This window comes from Phasianus colchicus, chromosome 6 (assembly GCF_987193195.1).
Source record: "Phasianus colchicus chromosome 6, bPhaCol1.hap1.1, whole genome shotgun sequence".
Taxonomy (NCBI): Eukaryota; Metazoa; Chordata; class Aves; order Galliformes; family Phasianidae; genus Phasianus; species Phasianus colchicus.
Window position 1 is genome coordinate 44,225,442 of NC_143441.1, and position 26,152 is coordinate 44,251,593.

Sequence of the window (26,152 nt, forward strand, 5' to 3'; positions counted from 1 at the left end):
GAACGATTAGAATAGCAGATTTAGCTAAGGAAGATGACATGAGTCTTGACTAGTTTGTGGAGAATTTCTTACTATCTTTGTAAAAAAAATAACCCAATTATGGATTTGTTTCCATTTTCTCTGGAAACCCAAGAATGCACAGGAGTTTATCCAGTGCTGCTTTCACTGAGAGCCTGCACGCCTCTTGGAAGATAAATCTGTATGTTCTATGCCACCTCACACGCATGAAGCCAGCCAGCACAACCTCAGATGTCTAGGAGATGCAGGGCTGCTTTTGTAGAGCAGGGAATGAATGAGGGCTGGAAATCCATGAGATGCGTTAATTCGGCACCTCGCCAAGCTGCCCCCACGGGTATGGCTTGGCAGTTCCCCTGCCCTGCTCAGCCACTGTCTCGTGCTCAACTGCCTGTGCAGATGCAGAGGACTGCAATTTGCAGCTGCCTGTACAGGTGAAAATTCTATCCAAACACCCTGCTGCTTAAGGACCTCGATTTTGTGCTTCTTAATTGTTTGGGAGGCTCAACACTTGTGCTAATAATGGGCTTGCTGAAAGACAGTTTGCAGTGAGGCTGAGTATTTTGTTCAGAGATCTGATTAGGTATGTGTACAAACAAAACATGGCCATAAACATAAACTGGTATTTTCAAGAGCTGTTGTTCTGAGATCTTATATTGCAATGGAAAAAGAGTTTTTAGGCTCATTCTTACAACATCCACAACAATGCTGAGAAGTTTCAAATATTCTTTAGCGTGGTTCCAGCAAACAGTGCTGTGTTTGTGACAGACTCCTCCCTTTGATAAGTAAATCTGTGTGGCTGAGTTCAGCTCTCTGAAAATAAGGGCTTACAATGAATAAAACGCCAATGTACTGTACCCCTTTAATTACCATAGTTCTAAGACGGCATAGTTATAACATGTAATTAAATTTCATTGTATAAAGGGAACACGGGCTGTGGTAGGCACATCTTTCATCTTTTGATGTATAATGACATTCAAAATATTCTCTAGTACTCAGTTGATAAACAACTTGAAGAGTCAGGGTCTACGGAGTAGCTTGTTTGATTTTAAATTTGTAAGATTGGCACGTGGTCTCTTTTGACGCTACTGCATTCTGATGTGATCCATTTATCTAATGTCATTAACAGTACATGCTGAATGTACAATTAAGCTTGAAACTGTCAATGTCAGTGGCTGTTAAAAAAGGGGTTGATAAAAATGAGAAGAACCGCTGTTTTGTAATAAGCATCTGTGTTGCTTTTAAGTCAAGAAAAAAAAAAATCAATGAATTTAAATATATTGCTGTCTTCATTGCCAATGTAATTCAATAAATATGTTAATTCAGTGTTCGGAGCACTGAAGGGAGTTGAGAGCTTTTTGTGTCATTTGTTTTTGTCAGTTCTGGTTTTCATGGTTTTTTGTTTGTTTGTTTTGTTTTACTTAGACTTCCAGCTTAAGTCCAGTAATAACAATACTATTAAATTACAATAGAAAGGAAATATTCTACATCTCAGATTTTTAACAATGACGTTTTTGTCTGTTTTATTTTGTTATCTTTGAAATAGCAAGCCAGCAATAATGAACGTGAACTTTTATCATTAAAAATTCTCTTGATACAAGAGCAAAAGAACAGTTTAACAGAAGAAAATCATTTTCAAACCCCATGCAAATTTCAGAACAGAAACGTCTTCCAGACCGCATTGTTTGTCTTTGCTGTGAAGTGTGATAGATAGACTTCATATATTTTAATCCTATTTAGGAATATGCGTGTTCTGTACTTGCATGAATTGCATATGAAACATTTCTTTAAAGTCTCTTTGACATAATACCATTATTCAGTACTGAATTATGTAAACTGATAAGAGAAACACCTGTATTTATATTTCTGTACAAGTGTTCTCCTATTTTGTACTAGCTACACTTGTTTTCTAAGGAAGGTGTTAAGATATTTCGAAGTGCAGATATACAGGAAAGTCATACTAAAAACTGGAATAAGATTTGCTTTTGTGGCTTCTGGAAGAACCAGCAGATGTGAGAGTATTAGAAAGGAGATGCTGACCTGAGAGTGTGCAGAACTACAAGTTCCCATGTGCCTTGGCATGGCTTCATGTGCTGTGTGAAAAGAGTGTGAATGTGAAAAGACTAAGCTGTGATTGCTGAGTGAGTAGAAATGAGTGCCTGTGTCAGAGGCACTGAGTGCTCTTAGGGGCATCTACAAAACAGATCTTTCTTTTAGCGTGTGAGATGTGTTGAGAGACACCACTGTTATTGTGTGAGGCCTCTTCTGATGCTTCTGCCTTAGTGCTTTCCTGGTTGTCTAGCTAAGAGCCAAGAAAATTTAATTATCAGAATATATATTTTTATCTTATTTATTTTTGTTTAGTTAATGGCTGGCTGCTTGGATCATATTGCTAAAATATATGCCTGGATTTAGGTATACAGGATGTGACCTCATAAATAGAGACAGCATATAGAAACAAAGCTCCAGTCCATAAAGTTACTCCTTACCAGTTAATATTCCAGATAATAAAGGAGCAACTTTGAGAGCAACCTATATAATGATATGAGGAATGTTACGCTCATGGGAACATGCAGTTGTGAGAGTAGAATTTCCTACATGCAGTACAATGTGAGAGGCCATGCAGCTGAGGACCAAGATCTGAAATGTTAAAAAATTCTCAGTTGGAAATAGCAGAAGAGAAGTGCCTGAACATATTTATCAACTGCAGGGTGAGCGCACATCCTTGCCTTCATGTTAACCTGAAAAACAATGGGTAACTTTAGTATGCATCTATCTAGAACATGGAGACAGAGATAAACGAGTAGCAGGGTGCAGGTCTCAACAAGTCATCCCACGGGATGCTCTCATGGACATTCCCTTTCAGCCAGATTGAAGAAAGTCCGTTTGAAAATAGAGCGTGTGCAGAGAAAAGGCTGAGACAAGATTAGCGAATGAAGCCTCTTCTCAGTGAAGACACTAGAGGGGCACATTTATTTAGCCTTGCAGATTAAGCCTGAGAGATGAAACCTGATACAAAAGATGATACCTGATGATACAGCTGATATCTCTGTTATTGATTAAATACCAGGGAGAGAAAAAGGCTATACAAGCTAAAGGCCAGAATTAGCATGAGAACAAATAGGTACTAATGACTCACAGCTAAATTTAGACTCAGAGGATATTTCTAAGTCTTTGGTCTCTTGTGTAGCCTTTGGGATAGAAACTTTGTAGGAAAAAATGAGAAATGTCTTTAAGGTGGAGTGTGATGCATTTTTATGGGAGCTGTTTTGATGTGCAGCGCAGATTAGAGGAATTTTGTTCTCATCGTATAGCTGGCTTTAAACTTATTTCCTATGCTGCCCATTACACAAAATTGTATTTCTGTCGATAGTCTCAGATGCCTGTGAGGTGCCTAAGTATTTCACAAGACACAAAACCTCAAAAGACTCAATCCACTACTGTTTATGCTGTGTGCTTACAATATGTGTATATGTGGGCTACAAACAGAACCAGGGCTCTTTGTCCTTCTGCATCTGAGCAGCCAGGAGTGGGCCACCTCCAGCCAGCAGCCAGCCAGCTGTGCACTACGTTCAGTGCTCCTTGAAATGCTGTAGCTCATGAACCACACAGATGGTTAGAGTAAAAGGGTTGGATAAAACAGTGCCAAAGACTGTTCTGACATTTTACCAGTAGAGACCGATTTCCTGTGCCCAGGAGCATGCTGTAGCTTGGTTTAATATACCTGTGCATACGCTGTCGTTGTGCTTTCTCTTGGACTTTGGCTTGATGTATATAGGAAATATAACTGTTATCTCTGATGTAAAGCAATAGATCACATATCACTCTGTTTTAGAATGAAACAAGAAAAATACATACATTTTAAAGTTTATTAAAGTTTTTTTTTTAAGTTTATTATATATTTTTTTTTCTGCTTTAGTAGTTATCTCAGTATCTATCTTCTTTGTATTCATTTCCAAATAAACCCCTTTGCCCTTCTCCCTTATATCCCCCATGTTCCATAAACACCGTAACCACTTATAAACCAGCTTAACGCTGTCCTTCGTATTCCTTCTTGAAATGCTCCTCTCAAGCACACAAAATATGTTCAAGGACCTGAACTGTTTTTAGCATTGGTTGTTCTTCTGCCTGATACTGCTAAGCTCTGCATTTCTGTTGTACATTCTCTAGATACGTATCTAAACAACTGAAATACTCACTTGTGAATGGGATCTCTTTGGGGAGAGTTGCTGTGTTATTTGTTTTTCTTCTCATTATTATTTTATTTATGTAAATATATTTACTTAAGTATATTTAATTATATATAATTTTTTAGGTTGCTGTTGTGGTAAGTATGTGTTTCAATTGTATTCCCTGAACAGTTATTGAGGATGCTAGGTACTTCCATGTTACCAATAATTAAAATTCCTGCTGAAAAAAAAACAGCAAACCAACCCATACTGGAAAACTTGTGGACCTTACAGCCCATGTTCTTCTCCTTTGGCTCTCGGTGCCATTTAATATATGCTCGCTACCTTCAAGGACAGTACTGTATGCAAATTTTTTACTTTGCATACAGTGTGATCCATCTGTTCCTTCTGCTTTCTTTTGATTTATTTCAATTCCGACTTTAACCACCAAGTTATGACATTTGCCCATGGAGGCACTGATGGCCATTATTGAATAGGATTCTTAAGTTAAACAAAACTATCAAGCTCATACTTTCAGCTCTTATTTTTTTCTGGAAGAGATGATAATTTTTTAGTGTTATTTGAAGGTGATATTATTTGAAAGAATATCTTCGTGTTCTGTATTTCACGTTCACTGTTAGTTTTGAATGCTCAGATCATTGCATCCTATTAAATCATGAATAAACACTTGATGGGTAAGTACAGAGCATCCAACTGATTCAGCTGTAGCAGGTACTTCTCTCTGAAGTGATTTAAAAATTAACTCTTGGAAATTGGCTATGATAAAAATCGTAGACAACCAGTTCTCTTTCTCCAGGAATAAAAACGGGACCTGAAAATATATTTGAATACACTTAAAAAAAAACCTATGTTTAAGAACATCTAGCTTAATGCTAGGAAATTAACAGTTGTTTTATTCGTTTGGAGTCGAAATGCCTTCAACCTTTTAGGGAAAGCAAGAACAAATTACAGCCAAATTTTCATTTCACAAGTCATCTTCATCCAGGATAAGCCAGGGCCCCAAGGTCAATTCTTCAATTTGGTATCCTATTTCCATAATGTTATTCTGCAGTGTACTTTCATTATTACTGGAGCAGTGCTCGCTTTCCTATTAGTTTTATAAATGGCTATGTTAATGCCTTTTTGCAGACAAAACCACCTTTTGTTAATATCCCAGTGGATTTCTTAAGGATTAAAATATATTTTTAAGCAGCCATTGGTCTTATTTATATTTTTTTTCATTGATGATTAGTCCTTGCCACCTACCCAAAAGTGGCATCGTTCAGATGGAGGTCAAAGCAGTTTTTAAGATCTGTTGAGTGATTGGTTTGACTGACAGAAAAGAAGTAATAAGAAGCTGAGAATTTTAAAAATCTTTGTAAAACTGAGTAAGATCCAAAACAGGGCAGTAGTAGGGGAAAAAAAAAAGGGGAGGAGGTGAGGGAGGGAGGGAAGTAGCTTTTTTTTTTAAAGGCAGATAAATTGTTTTCTTTGTCTTTACTGTGTTGGTAATGATGGAAATTCAGCTCAGCTGGGGTACAGTTGTTACCTCTAAAATCTTGTCAGTTATGTGCTAGAGAGCTAGATATTTACTTCCACAGTTGTAATGTATGGATACAACAGATAATTACCCAATAAAAAATGGATGGAAGATGTCTGCAGTGTTCCACAGTGCATATCCTCACTAAGCTGATAAAATTATGTCTTCAGTGATGGCATTATTATGCTGAGTTTGGAAGGGTTATATGCTCTTTAGCAGTTCTTTTCCAGGATAAGCTGGAACATAGTGCTTCATCATGTTAGGTATGACCCATAACAAGTAGATGTGCTTCCCTATACAGAAGAAAGACAAAAAAGCTCCTGAATTGCAGAGGGTTCAGACATGAAGAAAATGCTAGGCGGATTTGTGCTTGATTCACAGGCAAGCACTGAGTAAGATCTAAGGCTGTAGAGTTAGTGGGAAATACTTGGTCTGTAAATCATACTGATTACATTTATTTTTCTGATTTGTCTTTTTGGTGGGATGATAAATGATTTATTTACTGTATGGTTATATATATGCTTAGGATCTGAACTGGTTCTGTGTACTTACTAAAGTACATGTGAAGGGGCGATACTTTTTTTTTTTTATTCTGCTTCGAGATGTCTTCTGCGTGTTTAGCTAACTCCAGTGCACCTGCTTTTTTGGCTTTCCAAGTACTCTGTTCCTGATTATGATGCTGGCACGAACATCTGCTGTTGGAGATATGCCCTGGGTTCTCCTGACCTCAATTCTGGCACTCTGCCTTGTATAAGTTAAGAATGGATAGTCTCTCCAGAGAGGTGCTTTTGGAGAGTGTAGATCATCCTACCTAAATTTTGGAGTATCTTCTAAATGTCCTCCCTTCTGTCTTGGAGAATCTCTTCTTGGAGACACTTTGTACTTCAGTACCTCTAGCAATCTCCATAGGACCTATGACTTCCAGTGTATACATGCTGTCCATTAGTTATATTACTTTATATTAAAAACAGTTAAAGAAAGGAAAGCAATTTCATACAGTTCCCAAATTAATGACAGTCTGCTTGCACATTGGTTGCTTTCTGTTGGCATCTGGGTCCTAGTACAGACTGCCATTCTTAATCATATTTTAATTTTCAAATAAATTGCTTTCATTATCCTTTCATTTACAATACCATGTGTGCATTACTGCTCATTAATGTTTGTCATCTACTTTGCTGAGGCTGGATTTTTAAATAGCCGTGGTAGCAATGCAGTAATTAAAGATGATCCATGTTGGTTTTGTAGAAATTATTCTGAAGCCTTCTTACATGCACAAAAAAAGGAACCCAAATTTGGAGTGCTGTTGAAATCAATTCCTTAAATGTATGGAAGCAGCTTAGTTTAAGTGCTTTGCCTTTAGGTATAAAGCAAGCATTTCTAATGGTTCAACTAGAATACCTAAGCCTAATGATGGATCTATATTTCTCTAATTACTAACAGGCCAGTTGGTTTTGGATATAAAATCTTATTTCATACATAAAAGTAAAGTAAGATTTGTTCATATTTCTTCACAAAACTTCCAACATCTGTTCAGTATTGTTGACTGAACTGTGCTTTCTATTTAGTCACTTTCCTCTCCCCTTCTTCCACCAGAAATGCGAAAGGACAGAAACAACATGACAGAGATTTTAAAATTACAGTTTTGGAACAGTGTTCCCATGGGACAGAAGTCAAAACAGTAACAATAGACTTTGCCCTCGCTTTCGCCTAGCAGTCTTTCCCACATTGTACATCATAATATGGAAATTCTTCCCTTTGCAGGTAGTATTTGCTTCTCTATGACAGTCTGTCTGACTGATACAAAATATGGATCTCCATACCTGTGCTTATCTGATACTTTTATTCCTTTGCTTCTTATGTGTACGTGCTCAGCTTAGAAAATCTGGCCCTTAGGGATCCTGAGGTGGATGTTCAAAAGTAATGTCACTACTGATATGGCACAGGAGCAAAAGAAGAAGAATACAGTATTGAAAGAGAAATTAAAATGGATTTTTAAAGATGTGATACTCTTTATGAACTGGCAAAGAATTAGTTGTTTTCTTGAAGTAATATTTCAAGAAGTGATTTCGGGTGATGAACGTATCCTGACATCACAGGGGTTGGCTCCAAAAGCTGGTGCAGTCTTACTGCCAACACTGAAAACTTCAGTTCTACGATTACCTGCAGTGCTTCTGCATCGCGGTACGTGGTCATGGCTGAATAGGCCTCTCATTTATATCAGACTGAATTTGCTTCTGAAATGAAAAGATGAAATACGTTCTGCCTCTTTCAGTCTACGCTGTCATTTTCTTTTAATGAACCTTGTCATCTCTCCATGACTAAGATCTTAACATTCTCTCCCTGGCTCGGAACAAAACCCAAAAGTCTTAAGAACCCAAATTGCTTATGTTCCCATTTTTTCCTACAATTTATGTGTCTTCATATATAAAAATATATTTGAAAATATTTTTTTGTCTTGTCATGCTGCAGGTAAAATAATTCTCCATATTTTTAAACTATTTTAATAAATTGTTGGTAGTTATTTATTATAATATTTGACTTAAAAACTTGACATCCAGATGTGAGTACTTACAATGGACATGTCCAGTCTCTAGATGCTTCAGCATTAATGTTGGTCCTGTTTTTAGTTGTTTTATTTGGATTGTATTGTTAGATTCAAATTAGTCATAAATTCATAAGTTTACTTATTTGAGCAATATAGAAAACACAGCAGCTCTCTTTTGAGCCATCTCTTATTTTAGCTTATTATTGTACGCAAGCTGAAATAAATAGGCACAAACCTCCTCTTAGTGTTCACTTTGCAGAAAGCAGACCTGTCTGAAAAGTGATAAAAAACTGAAAAACTCAGCTAAAGTTGTGCTCACAATTTTTTGTTAGAGTTTGTTCTTCAGTTATGACTGTTCCATTTATCTTGGTATGGATAAAGCCTTGTGACCAATACATATATCTGTTCAATTTAAAGATTTCAGGTTAGCTGAACCACCTTCTGCATACACTGCTCTCTCATAGGTTCTGGAGAAAGCTTGTAGCCATTACACTCCTAAATTAATTTACTGTGCAGGATTTGATGTGGTGAATCAAATTCATGAACACTTTTCCCTAAAATTCAGATAATTAAATATGAGAGGAAACATTGCCTTTATTTATTCATTGTTAAAAACAGTATTTTCTCTTATTCAAAATTTCTCAATTCTAATTAACAGTGAAAAATGGAAGGAGATAAATAGATGGAGAAGCTGATAACATTGCTCTAGGTTATCCAAATAACATGTAGGTTATCTAGATAAAACTGCAGGTTTCCTAGTGAGAGTACGGTGAGTCTCCATGGCTGCGGTCTCCTCCAGGCCACATCCACTGCTGCACCATTGGCTCCTCCACGGCTGCACATGGAGATCTGCATTTGTGTATCCCTTGGTCAGTTGGCTGGATGTTTCTAATCACGAGTTCCACAGCATCGTTGCTGCTCCGTCTCAGTTCGATATCCCCGCGGCCCACACGTTTTTGGTATTCCTCAGAGGTGAATGTAGAATCCCAGGTACTCACTATCCTCAAGAAATCATGCAGTGCCCATGAGCTGCAGGAGGACAGCCTGCTCCTCCATGGGCCTCTCCTAAGCTGCAGAACACTGCGGCTACATTGGAGACAATTGCTTAAGTGGGCAGTCATCTTTGAGCGTGGAAATATTCCATTGCATATGCCTAACAGTTGCTGAATGCATTAGAGTTTGTGGGAAGGAGAACTGATAAAGTGACACTCTTTGGAAGTAGTTTCAAACTTATGAGCTTATGTTTGCCTGAAACCCAAACCCTAACTCTGTCAATGTAAAATTCATTTTAGGATATTCCTTCCAATTTCTGGGCATATTCCAAAGACAAAACACTGAGAGGTCATAGTTCTCTGCACGTGATGACTTTAGAATTGAAAAATGGTAAACAAATATAGTGTCTGATTTCTAATTTTCATATTTAATTTCTAGTATCATTCAGTTTTCTTATGCAGCAAATGTATCTCTGTATAATCTCTTTGTTGCTTACAGCCATCATTTTGCGAGGCTCCATTATCCAAGGCTAATATCTTGGATATGTTGATTACACCATGCAAATACAATGACAGTTGTAATTCACGATGATTCTAGATGGGCCCGGATTTAAGTTTTGGTAAGCAGATACTAAAAATCAGAATCACTAGAGATGCAGTAAGGTTTTACTACTCTTGTGGCAGTAGGTGAAAAAGATCAATACTGGAGTGGAAAATCAGAGTGTGTGAGGAGATGAAGATAGGAAAGAGAAGTAATATTGTTAAAGAAATGTAATGTCAGTTTTGCATAGATTGTCTTATTCTGGTCATCGTTATCATGGTTTGAGGAAGATCCCACCTGCTGTGAGAAGACATCCCTCAACACAGGGAAGCTGCTTGCAATAGCTTTAGAATAAGCAGTGATCACTTGCTTTTCAGTAATGTAATAGGGATCCGTACAACCCTTGTCTCTCTGTGTAAGAGGTATCAGTAATGTCAGTGAATTGCTGAGGACCTGCCAACAACATTTAAAAAGAAAATCTTGTTTACGTAGTTATATTTTTTCTGTTTGTTTCGCAGTATTAAAATAAGCAGAGAAGAAAATGATAGATGTTTTTTTTTTTTGGAGTAGCAGTCACTGTCCAGATAAGGTGAGGGCTAAAAGATTTCTCTTCTTCATACCACATAATATGCCATTTTCATTTTGTGCTGCTCATAACCCTGAGTGTCACAGCTTTCTATTCTAGTCTGAATAGTCAATGAAACATTATGAAGCCGATAAGAAAAGCTGCTCCCCGTTACTTGGCAACGGCTGTTAAGCAGAGCTGAGTGCTGTTGATTGAGGAGATTAGCTGCCAGAGATAAACCTCCTCTTTCTGCTGCCCTGCTGCTTATCTTTCCACCCATAACAAGTTGCACCAAATATGACAGCAGTCAGTGGTTGAGGCGGAATATGAACTTTGCAGCAAATGAAGTTTGCACAAAAGACTTAGGGTGCTGCTGTAAAAATGTGCAATTTATTAAAATTTGCAGGCTGTCTGCCGGACTGCCCTTCCTTGACTTTGGGGTGAACATTTTTATTTGAAAAGGTGATGTCCCAGATGTGACAGAAATGGGATGCTCTGTTCCTACCTTGTCCATTCATAAACACTGAAAATAGGAGCATTTTAAATGCTTTTCTCTGGCTCCAGTTCTCAGTGACATTAAGGAAAGAAATTAAATGTGCCATTAATATTACTGCAGTTGCTGAATATGCAGAAGTTAGATTAGAGGATTTTGGTTGATGCCTTTGGGAGAAAATGCTATTGTAGATTAAACAAAGATGTTTGGGTCCATTGAAAAATGAAATGGAAAACTTTCTGTTTTTGGTATACCCAAATTGCATTTCTTCAGAGAAGCATACTGTTGGCTTGAAAAACAAGGCTAAAAAGGTAAGGGATAGAAGCTGGTAGGCTTTTTGTCTTCTCAAGTATCTCATTTTTCCTCTTCTATTTTTAAAATGCCATTTTGTCTCTGTGCTCTCATTACTGAGTGCACACTTCTGTTTACGCATTTGTCTGTGGAGAGCTTGCCCAAATCATCACCCTCTGTCCAGCCAACCTTCCTGCTGGCCAGAATGGGAGGCAAGGCTTGGCTGGTGGAAGACTTTGGGAAATGGCAAAGCCCTGGCAGAAGAGTGAAACTCTGAGGCTGCAGAGACCTGTGCAAATAGTTATCTATCTAATAGGCATCGAAGTACAGCAATATTATTGAAACATCTATCACTAGTTTCTAGAATTCAGCAGAAATTTCAGAATAAAAGTTTTTGGGCAGAGACATTTTCCTCCATTTACAATTGCAGTCTTTTTGGTTAGCACTGTGTAAACATGATGAAAAAAGTGATACTTTCTGCCTGGAAGAGTATGCAGGTGAAGTGTAAGACGAGACAACATGCAGATCTATTATATTCTGTGCAGTTTTGTCCAAAGGAGCAATCAGCTACTTTGTTAGCCATACAGAATGAAGGAGAAATTTAGATTCATGGCACTCATTAGTGAGATCCTGTTTCAGTGGATTTCTTGCTGATCCTGGCTTCCAACTTCTTTATTTTGCAACTTTGATCAACTTCTTCCTTTTGTAGCATAAATTCTTTGTTTGAGATTATTCATCTGTGTTCTGTCTTCTTTTAAGAAGTCCTTATGCTAAGTATACAACTTCTGTACTTAACCACTGAAACTCCAGGAAAATCTAAAGCTTAAATTGCAGCTTAAATTCTACCCCAAAGCTCCCATTTAATAATGGCTTGTAGTTTTATACAATATTTTAAAAAGTACATTACTGTTTTTATGTGTGCACAAATGTTGGATATTTCCTGAGAGTTGTATGTATCCTGTGAATTAAATAGGAAGCTGTTTAGGCTTGTACATTTCACATGCATTGAGAGGTCTTGGAACCCACTGCAGAAGCAAAAAAATCTGGCTTTCTGAATTTATTCTTACTGTAATTTCAGACATTACAAATCTTAAACTATGTTTTGAACAACAATAAAGCTGAAGAGAATTAAATAGTTCTGCAGCTGTTCCCAGTCCTATTGCACATCTCCATTCCCGTATCATTTCATCCGTCTGTGGGCTTACTTATAGAGACAAAAGATCATCCTCTGTGCTAAAGGCAGAATTCTGTGCTGCAAAAAGCTTTTCACCGTAGGGCTTTTTCTATCCTGTAGATAATCTCTTTTGTTCCTCAGTGCCCTTTCCAAAAATTATCATTCATTTTAAAACTTGGACACCAGAACACTGTATTCCTGTACTGACCTCATCAATGGTGCATAGCGAATGACATCACCTCCTTATTCCAACTTATTGCTGTCATGTTCATATATCCACAAACCTTATTAGTGCTCTACTCCTGCTACTGTCTCAGACTCAGTGCTGAGGTCTGAACCAAGCAAGGAAGTGCTGTAATGTCTCATTTCCATTGCTCTTGCCATTAGCAAAGCTGCAGGTGGTGCTCCGGCTCTGTCATGGGAGGTGGGGGGCTACTGTGTCCAGATCTCTAATTGTGATAGGAATAACTTCTGGATGCAGCTTCCAATAAGTGGTCCTAACATAATATTTAGCTGTTTTAAGTCAGAGTTTGATTAAAAACTGTCAGATTTTACACTCTGCCCAGCTATGCCAGCAGAAGCAGTTAGCAGCCCCTTATCCACATTTGAGGTGAGGCTGTCCTGGTGTCTGCACTGTGCCAGAGGCAGCTTGGTGTGTCAGGGCTTCTGTGGGCTGTGTGCTCATCTTTCATACTACAGCATGTGTAGACATTTCTGAGATAGCTCCAGTCAGTTTTAATCAGTTCACTGGGTGCACTCTGTGCAGGTACCCTAGTTTGTAAAGGTTTCCCCTACCCTTTGTAAAGGTGTGCATTTAGAATTTCTGCTGATGTGTTCTGGTTGGCATAACATAATTTCCCATAATTTTTGTAGTACTTTGCAGCTAGGGAACAAGGACATCTTTATTACTACAATTTCATGCATGTCTGAAGTCAGTTTCATTTAGGAATAAATACACTATCTCAGATTACAGAAGCAATCTGCTGTCTCGATAAATGTTGTTTTGCAAAGATGTAGGAAGCATCAACTTTGGCAAAGGTCAAAGATAAACCAAGTTTGCCCTAACTAGTAGATGTTGCCTGTAGTGAATATGAATGGAGTGGTTAGTAATCCTGTTTTCCTGAAAACACTGTCTCCCGTGAAGCCATAAAACTAACTCTTCGAATACATCTCTTGGCATTTAGCTCCGGTTAAAACTCACGCTACTTTGTTTTCAATACCAAATGGAAATTAATGCAGAAATTCATTTTGCTGAACGTGTTTCCTTGCAGAGTTACTTTAGCCTTGGGAATACAGATGCAAGAGCAGCTCTAGTCTGATCACACAGTTTAGACATTGCCAGCACCAAAGTGGTTCTTGGCACCAACCAAAAATGTAATGGGGATCCTTGAAGTGACTGAAGTACGTCTCAGTGATACTTGGAAAATTAGTGCGCATAAATAAGCATTAGTATATTTGCATCTCATTGCTTCCATAAATAAATTCTTCGTCTCTCCAGTAACCTCTGTTCGTAATTGCATATTCAGGAAAAAAAGATTTGTTCCTGTTTCATCATTCCCTGTTGCTTTGGCTCAGTGGTAAAGGGAGCTGCATTGCTCTTCCAGGAGGTTGTTGAACAGCTTCAGAATACTTTGTCCCTGCTTGAAACTTGTTTCGATTCAGAACAATAATGTCATAAATAATTAGTCAACCAGGTTGCACAAACTTTTAGTCTTTTCCCAGACAGAACCATAGGTCAGTATTTAAAAACCTGTATGGCTATCTTTTGTTTCTTTTCATTTCATTTTTCTTTTCATTTCTTTTTGTTTTCCTTTTCCTTTAGCACAGTATTCTGACTGTATGGTCAAAAAGGCTTTTTCTAGATGGGAGGTAGGGCATGGTACATGCCTCGGATGTCTCTACTAAGACACATAACAATAATAAGATGTAATGATAACAATAACATGTAATATAGAAAGTTTCATGTTAATCTTGCAGTCCAGTGACTAAATATGCTAACGATGCTTTATTGTAAGACTACTAATACTTAAATTTTAAGTACCTTTCCCATTGGAGGAAGAATTATCTCTCTGAATCTTTTCTCCTTTTTAGTAGTGTTATTGTTCTGAGAATTTTGATTGCAAACTTTTTTTCTTAAAGATAACCACATACTGAATGTAATTTAGCTTAGGAATTCCTCTTAGTGAATTACGGTTAGAGCTTCATTTTCTCAAAGGATGCATCATCTCTGGTCTGGTCTCTGTGATTGAAAGTGAAGGCAAATGAATTCTGTGCTTTACAGGCTACGTCACCTGGATGTGGAAGGGCTCTGTCATCCTCCCTTGTACTACATGTTGAGAAAAACCCACAGAATTATTCCACAGTTGCCTAGACTGTGGAAGAGCTGAGTTTGGTTCTTGAACAAGTGCTAAGTCATTCAAGTGTTATTCCATTGAAACATTGGATCTAGCAGCAAAAATTTAAAATTTGCTTTCTTTTCACCTCTTTTTCCTTTCCTTGTACTCCCAGTTGCCCTTTCCTCCCAAAGAATGGCCATTATTGCTCTGGTTGGGAGGCCAGTGGAGGACCTATTATGGTGGAGGTTTACTTCTGCACTGTGAATCGCAGACAGCAGACACTGGAATCTGGACCTTTCCTTCTCTTAGCTGAATAATTTAGGGGCTATTCAGGAGTAGACAGCATTTCTTTTCATGGTTAGCCTGCTGTCTTCTTGCTTTGTTAAACTATAGATAGTTTTGTTGCAATTCGATTCTTGCCTTCCCTCTTGCTTTTCAGGTGAGAGTAGAATATTTTTTTTTAGTTACTTTCTCTACTGTTTATATATTTTTGTTGTAACATAAAACCTCTCAAGGTAAAGTGCGCATTACACTTTGCAACCATATAGTCCAACACTTAAATAAGCAGATTGGCACAGAATTCCTAGAATGATATCTGCCCTCTCTTGAAGGTTATATCTCTTTTTGATGAAGGAAGAACAGAGTCCTCCAGAACTAGCTCTCAGAATTACTTGTCAAAAAAAGGAGACTGCAAACCTCAGAGGAGCTACTGACTTTCAGATGTGTCCCAGGAGTATTTGGAGCATTGCAAATTCCCACGTATCATGGTGTTTGCATAACAGCTAGCTAATACTGCTGTTAATAGGAAATGTTATCATTTAATATGAGCACTTTCATAATCACTAGCATGCCATCCAATTGTTTCTATAATCAGAAAGATTCTGGGTTGTCAGGTTTGAGATTTCTTGGTTGAAAACTGACCAGGCATGTGGTTTTAAACCTTAAATGTCTGTATCCAAAGAGGTGAAGAAAGGCATTAAATCTTGTTACAGCCCTTTCACACTAAGCTATCCGGCTTTCAGCAGAATTTATAAGTTACCTTTGGCTTTCATGCAGCAGGTTATGAAGTTGTTGAGTAGGAACGTATTCACTGGACTATTACTAATATACACTGGAAAAAATTTTTCTCAGGTTTAGAACTTCTTATTTTGTTATTTCCTGTTTCATATGTGGTTTCTATTAAATTTAAAACATGGATTTACAAAGATATACTTTTTTAATTTACAGTTGAGAGTATGCTTTTATCATATAATGTATTAATGCTTTACACCAGAAAAAGCAGATTACCACCCCATACTCTTGTGAAAAACAATGTGTGCATTTAGTTTGTTATCTTATTAACATATATCTTAATCAGAAATACAAATTTTGGTATTATTCCTTAAATTTAACCAGCTGCCTTAAAAACTTCCACGTGCTCATCGTTCATTAAGATAGGGAAGGCTGAGGGCGGCTGTCACTGCATAGCTGTGTATTCCTGATGAAGTCAAATGCATCTGAAAGTAATAAATTCAGCAGGTGAATAATGAGTGCTGCAGGTCTGATCCCTAAGCACCCAACTGTCCACCAGATGCCGCTCTTACTGCTCTGAAACAGAAATAATCAAGAAGTACTGAGGCTGCGCATAGGTAAGCAAAATAAAATGGTATAAAGGTTTTAAAGGTTTAATAGGGGAAGATTGCCTCCTAGAAATGCAGCATACTCCATGGAGCAGTGCAGGTTTGCAGTGCAGCTCACTGTGCTTGCAGGCAGCAGCTTTGCTGGGTTGCTGCAGTGAGATCTGGAAGCATTTGCTGATTGATAGCATTGAAATAATATTTTCCATACATTGCATGAGAAATGACACTGTGGAAGCCACAGTTGTTCTATCTGTGTCATCTCTACATTGCCTGTAAAGAGAATTTAAAAGTAGAGATATAAATTATGAACAAATCATTTGGTGATAGGACTCAAGGGAATGGCCTCAAGTTGTACCAGGAGAATTTCAGGTTGAAAGTTAAGGAAAAAATTCTACTATGAAAAAGTGGTCAGGCACTGGAATGGGCTGCCTAGGGAGCTGGTGGAGTCACTGGCCCTGGAGGTGTTAAAGAAATGTGTAGATATTGTACTGAGGGGACATGGTTTAGTGGGGAAATATTGGTGGTAGGTGGATGGTTGGGCTTAGATGATCTTGGAGGTCTTTTCCAGCCTTGGTGATTCTATGATTGTTTTTAAATGAATATTAAAAGTATGTTGTTTGCTGAAGAGCTTAGTTGTAAATGCTGAGTGTGGATTTGTAGGCTATGTCTTCTGAAAAAAGCTTCCTGAAATGCAACAAACTTCTTAGGTAAGAACTTCTCAGACAGAGGTCTACTTTATAATTTTTCAGCAACTGTCAGGTAATTAGGCTGAGGTAGGCGAAGCACAGTGGCCTCTAAATGTGAATACTGTTGCTGTCTGGATTGTTCCTTCCTTCCTGGCGACTGGGTGAAGCTTGAACAGCAGTAGCATTGGGTGCTTCAAAGCAGCTGCTTGGAGGCTCCTCTGCAAAGGTCACCTGTCAGCACCATGTGAAAATTTCACTGCATGTACACCTAAATATTTAATTACTGCAGAACACAATCTTTTAATTTCCATCTATCAAGCTTTCCTTCTCCTGCACACAAACTCCAGTTTCTCTACCAGTCCTCACAGCTTTGCTCAACAGAAAAATACATTCAGCAAGAACTCCATCTTTTTTTCTGGTATGTAAAACTGGGCCAAAACTTGTATACATCTTTGGATTCTCCGGTTAGCCATACATCCAAGTATGGCTTTAGGATGGGATATGTTTCTCTAGCCAAATATAGCTTTTACATGTGTATATAAATATATATATATATTTATTTAAAATGGCTTGAATGAATCAGCTGCCCAGAATCAGGCTTGTCTCTGTGGTGAAGGTGGTCACTCTGGAAGTTTCTAAGGATCTTTTAGTACGTACTCAGCATATGAAACTGCCTGCTTTTCCAACTCAGCATGTTGACAAAATAACTTTTAAAAACTGTTTCAAACTATAGTTATTCGTGGTCTTCTTTTCCATAATTCAATACCTCAGTGTTGGTCATGAATACAGTGTAGTGTTTCCTTTCTCAGCAGGTAGCAAATAGCACAAGTATCCAACAATTCATCGCAAAAGAATAATAATGAAGATGGAAGTTTTTCATTTGCTAACAATTTTCCCTCAAAAGTTATCCTTCTAGAACTTGTATTTTGACTTGTACACTGTTTATCAGCTGATTTTTTTATTTTTATTTTTATTTTTTTTCAGTAGGACAGTGTATGATGATCTGTGATATTGTCTTTAATAGAAGAGGTTTATCTGCAAGTATTTTAGATCTTATTGGGGTACCTGGCTTGGGTTAAATTTGTGTCTTTCTATTTTAACATTTAATTCTGTAGTATATCTTTGTCAAAATGCAAGGTTTTAATTAGGAGCTCTTAAATTATATTTGGATTCTTTCTCAAATAGTAAAAATAGTAGCAAAGTAGGTAAATACTTAAGGAGGTATCTCATTGCTTCCTCGGGTATATTATTCCTAAGTTTTTGTCTCTTCTTCGGAAGCAAATGTAGTAGCTGTCTCAAAGACAGCATTACCATACTGCCAGCACAGATGTTCCCAGGTCTAAGTATAACTTACACAGAATTACTATGGAAATTTCAGAGACTACTTTTTGCTAATGGTTAGCAAATGATAGCATTTTAATAGCAGCCATATGTGTATATTGATTGGTCCTCCCAACCTCTCCTCACTCTGTGCGTGTGTAAAGAGCAGATGTCTCGCACGTATTACCTTTTTTTCTCAGAGTAGTTTTAATCTAAGTTCAGTGCAAACACATCCTTTGCGGCTGTAGACCTTCAGTGCTTTTCCTTGGGTAACAATTATTAAAGCATCACTCATGCCTTGAACTTCCTCCAGCACATGACAGCTATAAAATCTGGATGCTTTTCCAGTTTCCATTTTTGCTTTGAGGTGACGATGGGCTGTTTGTTGCTCTTTGGTCCAGAGGTCAAGATGCATATGAGGAGTGCTGAGGTGCTTTGGTTTGTTGGGCACAGAGCAGGCTGAGGGGAGGCATCATGGCGGCTGCAGCTCCTCACAGGGTAGGAAAGGGGCAGTGACAGGGCCTGAGGGAATATCATGGAGCTGTCAGGGGAGGGGCAGCTGGGGGTGAGGGAAAGGCTGTGCCCCAGAGTGGTGGGCATGGAATGGGCTGCCCAGGGCAGTGGGCACGGCCCTGAGTACTGGAGCTCAGGGAGCATTGGGACACCACTGTCAGACACAGGGTTGGGTTTGGGTGCTGCTGTGTGGAGCAGGGGGTTGGACTCGCTGCTCCTCATAAAACAACTCCATTCTCTTTTTTCCCTTGTAAAATACATAACTTCAAGGCTTATTGAAGAAATAACCTTAAAACTGTGTGCTCAATGTGAAATTAAATATGTTTGTTTTATATCTTGCCACAGAAACCTTGCAATCGTATACAAAGTCGTAGGGAAATGTATATGTATATTTTTTACTGCACCAAACTATGAAATCCACTGTTTGCACAACTCCAGCCCGACTGTAATCCCCACTGTAAAGGTTCTCTTGCTGTAGCGATGGTGTTTGCTGACTGCTCTGTGGGGCATTCATCTCCTTCTCAGCTGTCCCAGCGCTGCGTTTTGCAGAGCACTGTTTGTGACTGCAGCCTCTTTAAACCTTATTGTGCCCATATTTCAGGCACAAAAGCCAAAAGAATCGCAGTTTCTCCCTAAGCAATCCCAGTGTGTTTGGATGGGCCAGGCTCATATGCTAATTGAAAATTTTAGGATGTAAATAGTTTTTGTTGTATTCAGAGGCAGTGATCTGAAGGTTTTGCAAAACTGGTTTTAGGAAAACTAAGGTAGGCCTCTTTTAGAGCTTGTGGATGAATGAGCTCTTATAGCTATTGAGATATCTTTAAACAATACTTTATATGAAAATGTCTAGTTTGTGGTGAAGTATAAATGCCTTCCAGACTGCAAAGCAGGTTTTATAATTATGCTTAAGGCATATTATCTTTAAATCACAGAATATTAATTGTTTATTTAAACAGATTTTGTACTAATTTTAGTAGCCAGTCATGGTGGTATTTCAAAACAGAGCTCATTATTTCCAATCGTGGTTTGTTTAGAACAGTCCTATTCTTAAACACTGAAATTTCCTCTGTTTCGGAATCAGGACCTTATTTATTCCCATTACCCACCCACTTACAAGGCACTGATATTTATATACTTCTCATTTCTAACTGCAACAGGTTTTGACGCAGACGTGAATATTCTACTCAGATTAGTTTAATTTGCTGTTGTGCTGCTTTGTGCCTCTTATAGCAGAAAAATGAACCAGGTCTGTAGATTAAAGTAGGAGTGAGAAGTAAATTTTTAATTTGGATTTTTAATTTAGTAGTTGTAAGTTGCAGGAGGATCAGAAAGGCAAAGAAAGCATAAGTTGGGTATTTGTATTTAACAGTGAAGGCTAATAGTGCCTATTTTTTTCTGCATCCTAGATTGGTTTTTCTTCTTCTATACCATTATTTGTGTTTAGTGAACAGCTGTGCTGTGCCAGTGGTTTCCATTTGGAGTCTTTTAGCTCTGTGAAGTAGCAGAGAAAGTAATGGACATCTGCAAATTAATACTTACTGTTATTTTCTGCTAATCTGATGTAGCTCTCCTCTTTCAGCATAGATATAATATCAGAGCAAAAGTAATTATGGTGTTAAGACTAGTACTGCCGCAGAATATTTTACTAATTAAACTTGTTGCATTTAAATTGCTTCTTTTGGATCACTGTATGGAACCAAACTGTTTAGAACAATAAATGAACCCACTTTCTTAGAGACCTAGGATTGCAGATGGTCAGATTGCATGTGAAGCACCTAGGCTCTGAATTAGTCTTTTGTGTGAAAGAGAGAAAGGTAATTTGAATGTTTGAACTCCCTGTTCCTCCCACACATACACAGGAAGCTTGTCTCAAAATGAACAATTCTCTAAATAAAGACTAATAAGAAGCTAAATTAATTAGAAGGTGTGATTTGAAAAGACATTGATGGGAAGAGTCTGTCATTTTAGACAAATGGAATGGAGCTAAATAAATTAGGCCACATTAATATCTCATTGTTCTGTGAGCAGCTTTCTTTTATTGCATTCATTAGAGAGTACTTCTTGAAATGAGCCTTTGCTAGCCATTATGGATTCAGTTCTCATTTACCAATGCCTAACACACAGCTTCTGCATTAAAAATGTTTCAGCAACTCCTCATAGTTTCTGCAAATTAATATTTATACTTCTGGTTGCTGTGCTTTTCATCTGCAACATAGTAGGCTCTGAACATTATTTTTTTTCCCGCTGAATTGGCAGTAAAGAACTTTTACATCAAAAGATTTTGGAGGCAGAAGTCTGAAATAACTTTATAAAATAAACTGCACTCATAACTTATACAGTAGACTCTTCCTCCAAATAATACTCTTTCCAGCAGTTATTTATTTTGATAGAAAATACCCTGCCTCATGACTTCAGTAGTCCTTTGATAACTTTTTAGTGTCTTTTAAAAGGTTCCTTCAGTATATAATTAGGATACATTAGAAATGCGCATCTCATGAAGTATTTCTTACTTTCAAAAAGTGAAATGTATGTTTTTCCTCTTTCTCTCTCTCTGCTGCAGATGGAGTATTTGGGAGATGTCAGCGAGTGCCAGTAAGAGACATATACAAATATGACATTTCACCTCCTGTTCTTCAGCGCCTGAGGATCATCCTGGAGAAGCTCTCACACAGAGGTATAGTAAAAACCCAGGACTGAGAGTTAGTTGCACTGCAGATTATAATTACTTTGTGCTTCTTCTATGATGACATCTTCAGAAGCTGTTGAGCACAATATGTTCCAGGCCCAGTGGTGCTGACTTTATAAAAGTAAAAAAGCCTTCTGACTCACTGAATCTGCAGTGAAGGGTTGATGAAGCCATTCAGGAGAGGTGCTTCCTGCTTATAGAGTGCGTATTCGTGATTGATGCTATACACAATAAAATCATGGCATCCGTGAATGCTGGTGTCATATAAATCATGAAGAAATAAAAATAATTTGCTATATATGCTTTTGCACCACAGTCTATTTCAGGGTGCATATGTACAAAACACACAAGACTGAGTTATCTAGAAAGGATTCTTTACTTTCCAATGGATTTAGTTAAGTCCATTTTCTCTAATTTCATTATAAGCAGCATCTTCTTTAATTTTTGTTCATCCTTCTGAAGCTTATCTCTTTGCTCTTTCCAAAGCTAAAAAAGGATATTCTAACCTCTGCATGATATAACTTGAACTAACAAATCAAAAACTGGATAAAGTAAAAGATAATGTATGTAACATACCTCTGTTGGAAACAACTGCAGGACCATGAAATCTTTATAAACTTGTTCCTAAAGGATTCTCAAAATGGTTAATTTTGCACTTGCATCTGCTCTGTGGGTATTTGTTCCTAAGCAGATTCCAGTTCCAAACTGCCTTACAAACGAGTCATGATGTATCAGCATGCTCCAAGTGTGATTATGAGAAAAAAACCTGATTTCTTGGAAGTTCATGATCATATTTAGGGATTGGATTTCTAGTTTGGAAACCACTGATTAAGGTGATTCAAAAAATGTCGTCCTTTCTAGTAGCCCATGCAAAGGAGGCAAACTCTGAATAAAACTTAGTTATAGTAACTCTTGTTAGATTGATGTGTGTCACTGTGTCAGTACTTGAGACATTTCACTTGTCATTGTCTAACAGCTGAATTAAGCAAGCAAATTTATGAAAATACTGTTTCGTCAGGGCGATATGATACAAGTGGAAAATCTCTGTGTTCAAATACGGTGAAGAAGGGGGGACAAACTCATCTCAGATGCATAAATTAGTGTCATCACTCCGCCATGGGGTTGTAAGGCAAGGCAGAAAATCTGCAGGTAAATATCACCCTTCTGGAGAGGCATACAGAGGCTGATGGACCCCAGGCTATCTCACATAATGTTGAAGTCAATACCTGCCTCCATCATTCTGTATGCCATAAGATTTTGGTCAGTGCAACTGAATTGAGGAGGGCCTTCCTACTTTTGCTTCTCTAATATAAACCACTTGAAGAAAACTTGGGCATTGAAATTTGGACTTGTCTCATGTTTTATTTATAGAAAGAGAGTGACAATGAACACATAGATTGAAACCATGATGAAGAATGAAAGTACTTTCATCTTTCCTCACTCTTGACATTTAGAGGTGCATACACAAACGTGTTCATACTTTGAACTGATCTAAAACTTTTGCAGACTATTCTTGTGGCCTGTGGACATCCCAGTGATGAGAATCTTAAATACATCTGTAAGAGATAATATAATTCCCTTGTTCAAAGTGATTGATGTAATAAAATCTTTTTTTTTTTTTTTTTTTTTTTATTTTTTTTATTCTCAATATCCTTGGCAAATTCTGAAGTGAGGGCAGAAATACGGAAGGACTAAAATCAATATAGGCTATCAGATTAATGGGTTGCTCATATCAGATTGCTCAGGGAAGACTGCTGTTTGCTGGTCTTATCAGATGCCAGCCCTTAGGACATATACCCTGACTATGATGGTCACTCGCACAATTAATGTTCTCCTGGAAACTGTGTGCAAAACATCATGACCACTTCTGCAGTATAGATAAGCAAGGTATCAAATCCACTCAAATATTTCAGCCAACCTTCAGAAAAGGCATGTTTTTCAAGTCTCATTTTCTTTATCATTATATTATTGAGTTCTTGTCCTTTCCAAAAGAGTTTTGACAAGCTCCACTTAGTGATGCCCAACTGGCCCAGAAGGGACAGGGAGAGCATCTGTTTTCTCCTTTTTGTGAAGAGTGGGACAAGTTCTTTTTTGGAAGGCTATATTCTAGATTCCAAAATGAGTCAAACTTTCAGCAATATGTAAATAAAGCATTTTCTAATTTTATTAGATGTATATACAGTCAAGGACCAGATACATTTACATTCGAGAGAAATTTCTGATTTATGGAATTTATTTATTTTTAATGTGCCTCATTTTTTCTTTTTTGTTTCCTTCTTAATACCTTCATGCAACATTAAAAATGTCTTTTTTTCTTTCTTTTTTTTTTTTTAGCAATAGTCTGTTTGCATCTATTCTCATAGTTAAAAAAAAAAAAAAAAGAGAAAATCTCATAGAATTTACATCACTACATGTTCCTTTTTGCTCATCGTTTCTAAGTGATGCCTATATTTGAATCAAGATCCAAATTGGAAGATTGTGTGGTCAGGTGCTATAAAACAAAAGACAACACGATATGAATAGCAAATCTCATTTGTGATTCTGCCAACTCAGAATGTTTACTACAATACGGAAGCATGCAACAAGTTTAGGTGACTGGCACGCTGGATTATAATCTCTTTAACAAAAGACTTTGACTAAAATTGAATTCAGGTTTCATAATGATATAGTTTTTTTTGTCTTCTTTACACATTAAGTGTATGTTTCTTTACACTATCTAGTAAATTGATGATAAAATTAAATTCCTTGGAATTTTGGATAGTTTCCTAAAGAAATGATCTGTTGGCATTCAAATATCCTTCTTCATGTTTTCACTCCGACTGTCCTTGATTCTGTCAAATCTTTCAAAATACCTTCATGAATAAGATTTTCTGAAGATACCACTTTTATAAATGTGAGATTCTGTGTGGGAAAAGCCCTCTTTAGAGTTGCTGAAACATCGTGATGAATCACCTTGTGCAACTGGTGGTGCTATAGCTTATGATTTATAGGAGCTAAAACATTTCTCATTGTCTGATAAACAGAACAATCAAAAGAATGCTGTTCTGATAGGACAAAAACATTGGGAAACACAATTGAAAGTATTACCAGCACAGAGGAGTGTGTGAGTAGTGCTAAAGGAACTGGAAATACTTATCCTTATGGGTATGCGGATCTTCTGCATCTTCCTTGTCCAGTCCAGTAAGTGATGCTGCTTGGAATATGCCAGAAATGACAAATCAACCACACACTCCTATACTCCTCTGCTTGAGTTCAAATGTGCAATTTTTGTTTTCTTACTGAAATGGATTATACTTTTTTTTTGTGTGTTTCCTTTGTCCCAGCAATGCTACCATGAAGGCAAAACTATCACATCACTTGCTAAGATTGTTAGTAAGATTGTGGAAACATTTAGGTTCATACTGATCTCTTAGACTAGAAGCTTGGAAAGTGAGATAAGTGGTACATAATAACTCAAGTGTAGTACGTAAATAGTACTCGAAGTCTCAGCAAACGCAATAATAAAAGTAGACATTAGTATTTCTCAACTTGCTTATTCCAAGAGGGAATTGCATACAGAATCCTGGGGGTTAGAAGGAATTTCTAGAGATCATCTTATTCAATCCCTGCAAAAGCAGTTCACTACATTAGGTTACACAGGTAGGTATCCAGGTGGGTTTTGAATACCTCCAGAGACTCTACAACCTCTTTGGGCAGCCTGTTCTAATGCTCTGTCACTCTCATCACAGAATTGCCAGGGTTGGAAGGGACCTCAAAGGTCATCAATCTCCAACCCCCCCTGCCACATGCAGGGCCACCAACCTTCCCACCTAATGCTAGATCAGGCTGCCCAGGGCCCCATCTAATCTGGTATTGAACACCTCCAGGGGCATGTTCATATGGAACTTCCTGTGTTCCAGCTTGCGACAGTTGCCCATTGTCCTATTGCTGGGCATGAGTGAACAGAGCCTGGCCCCATCCATCTGACTCCTGCCCTTTAGTTATTGATAAGCTTTGATAAGATTCTTCTCTCCATATTCTCCAGGCTAAAAAATCTCAGATCGCTCAGTCTTCCATATCTTCCATAGAATGGTTTCTGTATCGTAGAATAGCTGATAACATGGTGCTATATGTACGTGGTACAATTAACCGTGTGAAAGTGCAGTGCCATAGCAAATAAGCACTGCTAGAAGAAAGAGTTCAGAGATGGAGCCTGAAGCGCTAGAGCACAGGATCATGACATATGTCCATCTTAGGATTCTGCTTCTAGAAGAAGCACTGTGCCAGTTTGGGGGGAATATGAGGAAACTTCAAGTATACAGAAGTGTTTCACATGATAAACCCTCTCAGTTTTATATGCTTGGTTGTGTATGGTTCCCCTGAGCCTGAAGTCCTGTTTTTGTGTTGTTTATATGCCCCACGGAAACAGTTTCTAGTGCTGTTCTACAGGACACTGTCTATTAGAAAGAAGGCATTTTGCACTAAAAATCAGTAGTTCAGTGTTTGTTTTCTGTTTTTAGAACCTCTGATTCTAAATTGCCACGGGAACCACGAAGCATGTCTGTTTGAACAAAACAATCACAGACGTGTTTCTTATTTTGCTTACCTAAGCTGCAGCCATTCCTAATGCTCTGAACTATCCTTGTAGCACTTTTTGCTGTAATGCCCTTTCTAAACCTTACTTGCAA

At 37.8% G+C, this 26,152-nt stretch overlaps 1 protein-coding gene across 3 annotated transcripts in view; it reads left to right on the forward strand.

Annotated features, from left to right (window-relative positions):
* The window catches only part of PTPRN2 (protein tyrosine phosphatase receptor type N2), a 621,494-nt gene that overhangs the window by 126,684 nt on the left and 468,658 nt on the right, over positions 1–26,152 (forward strand). For all 3 annotated transcript variants that reach the window (XM_031615965.2, XM_031615966.2, XM_031615967.2), the window contains exon 3: positions 21,360–21,473. In XM_031615965.2, the coding sequence (XP_031471825.2) occupies positions 21,360–21,473 (114 nt within the window). The remainder of the gene's footprint in view (positions 1–21,359; positions 21,474–26,152) is intronic.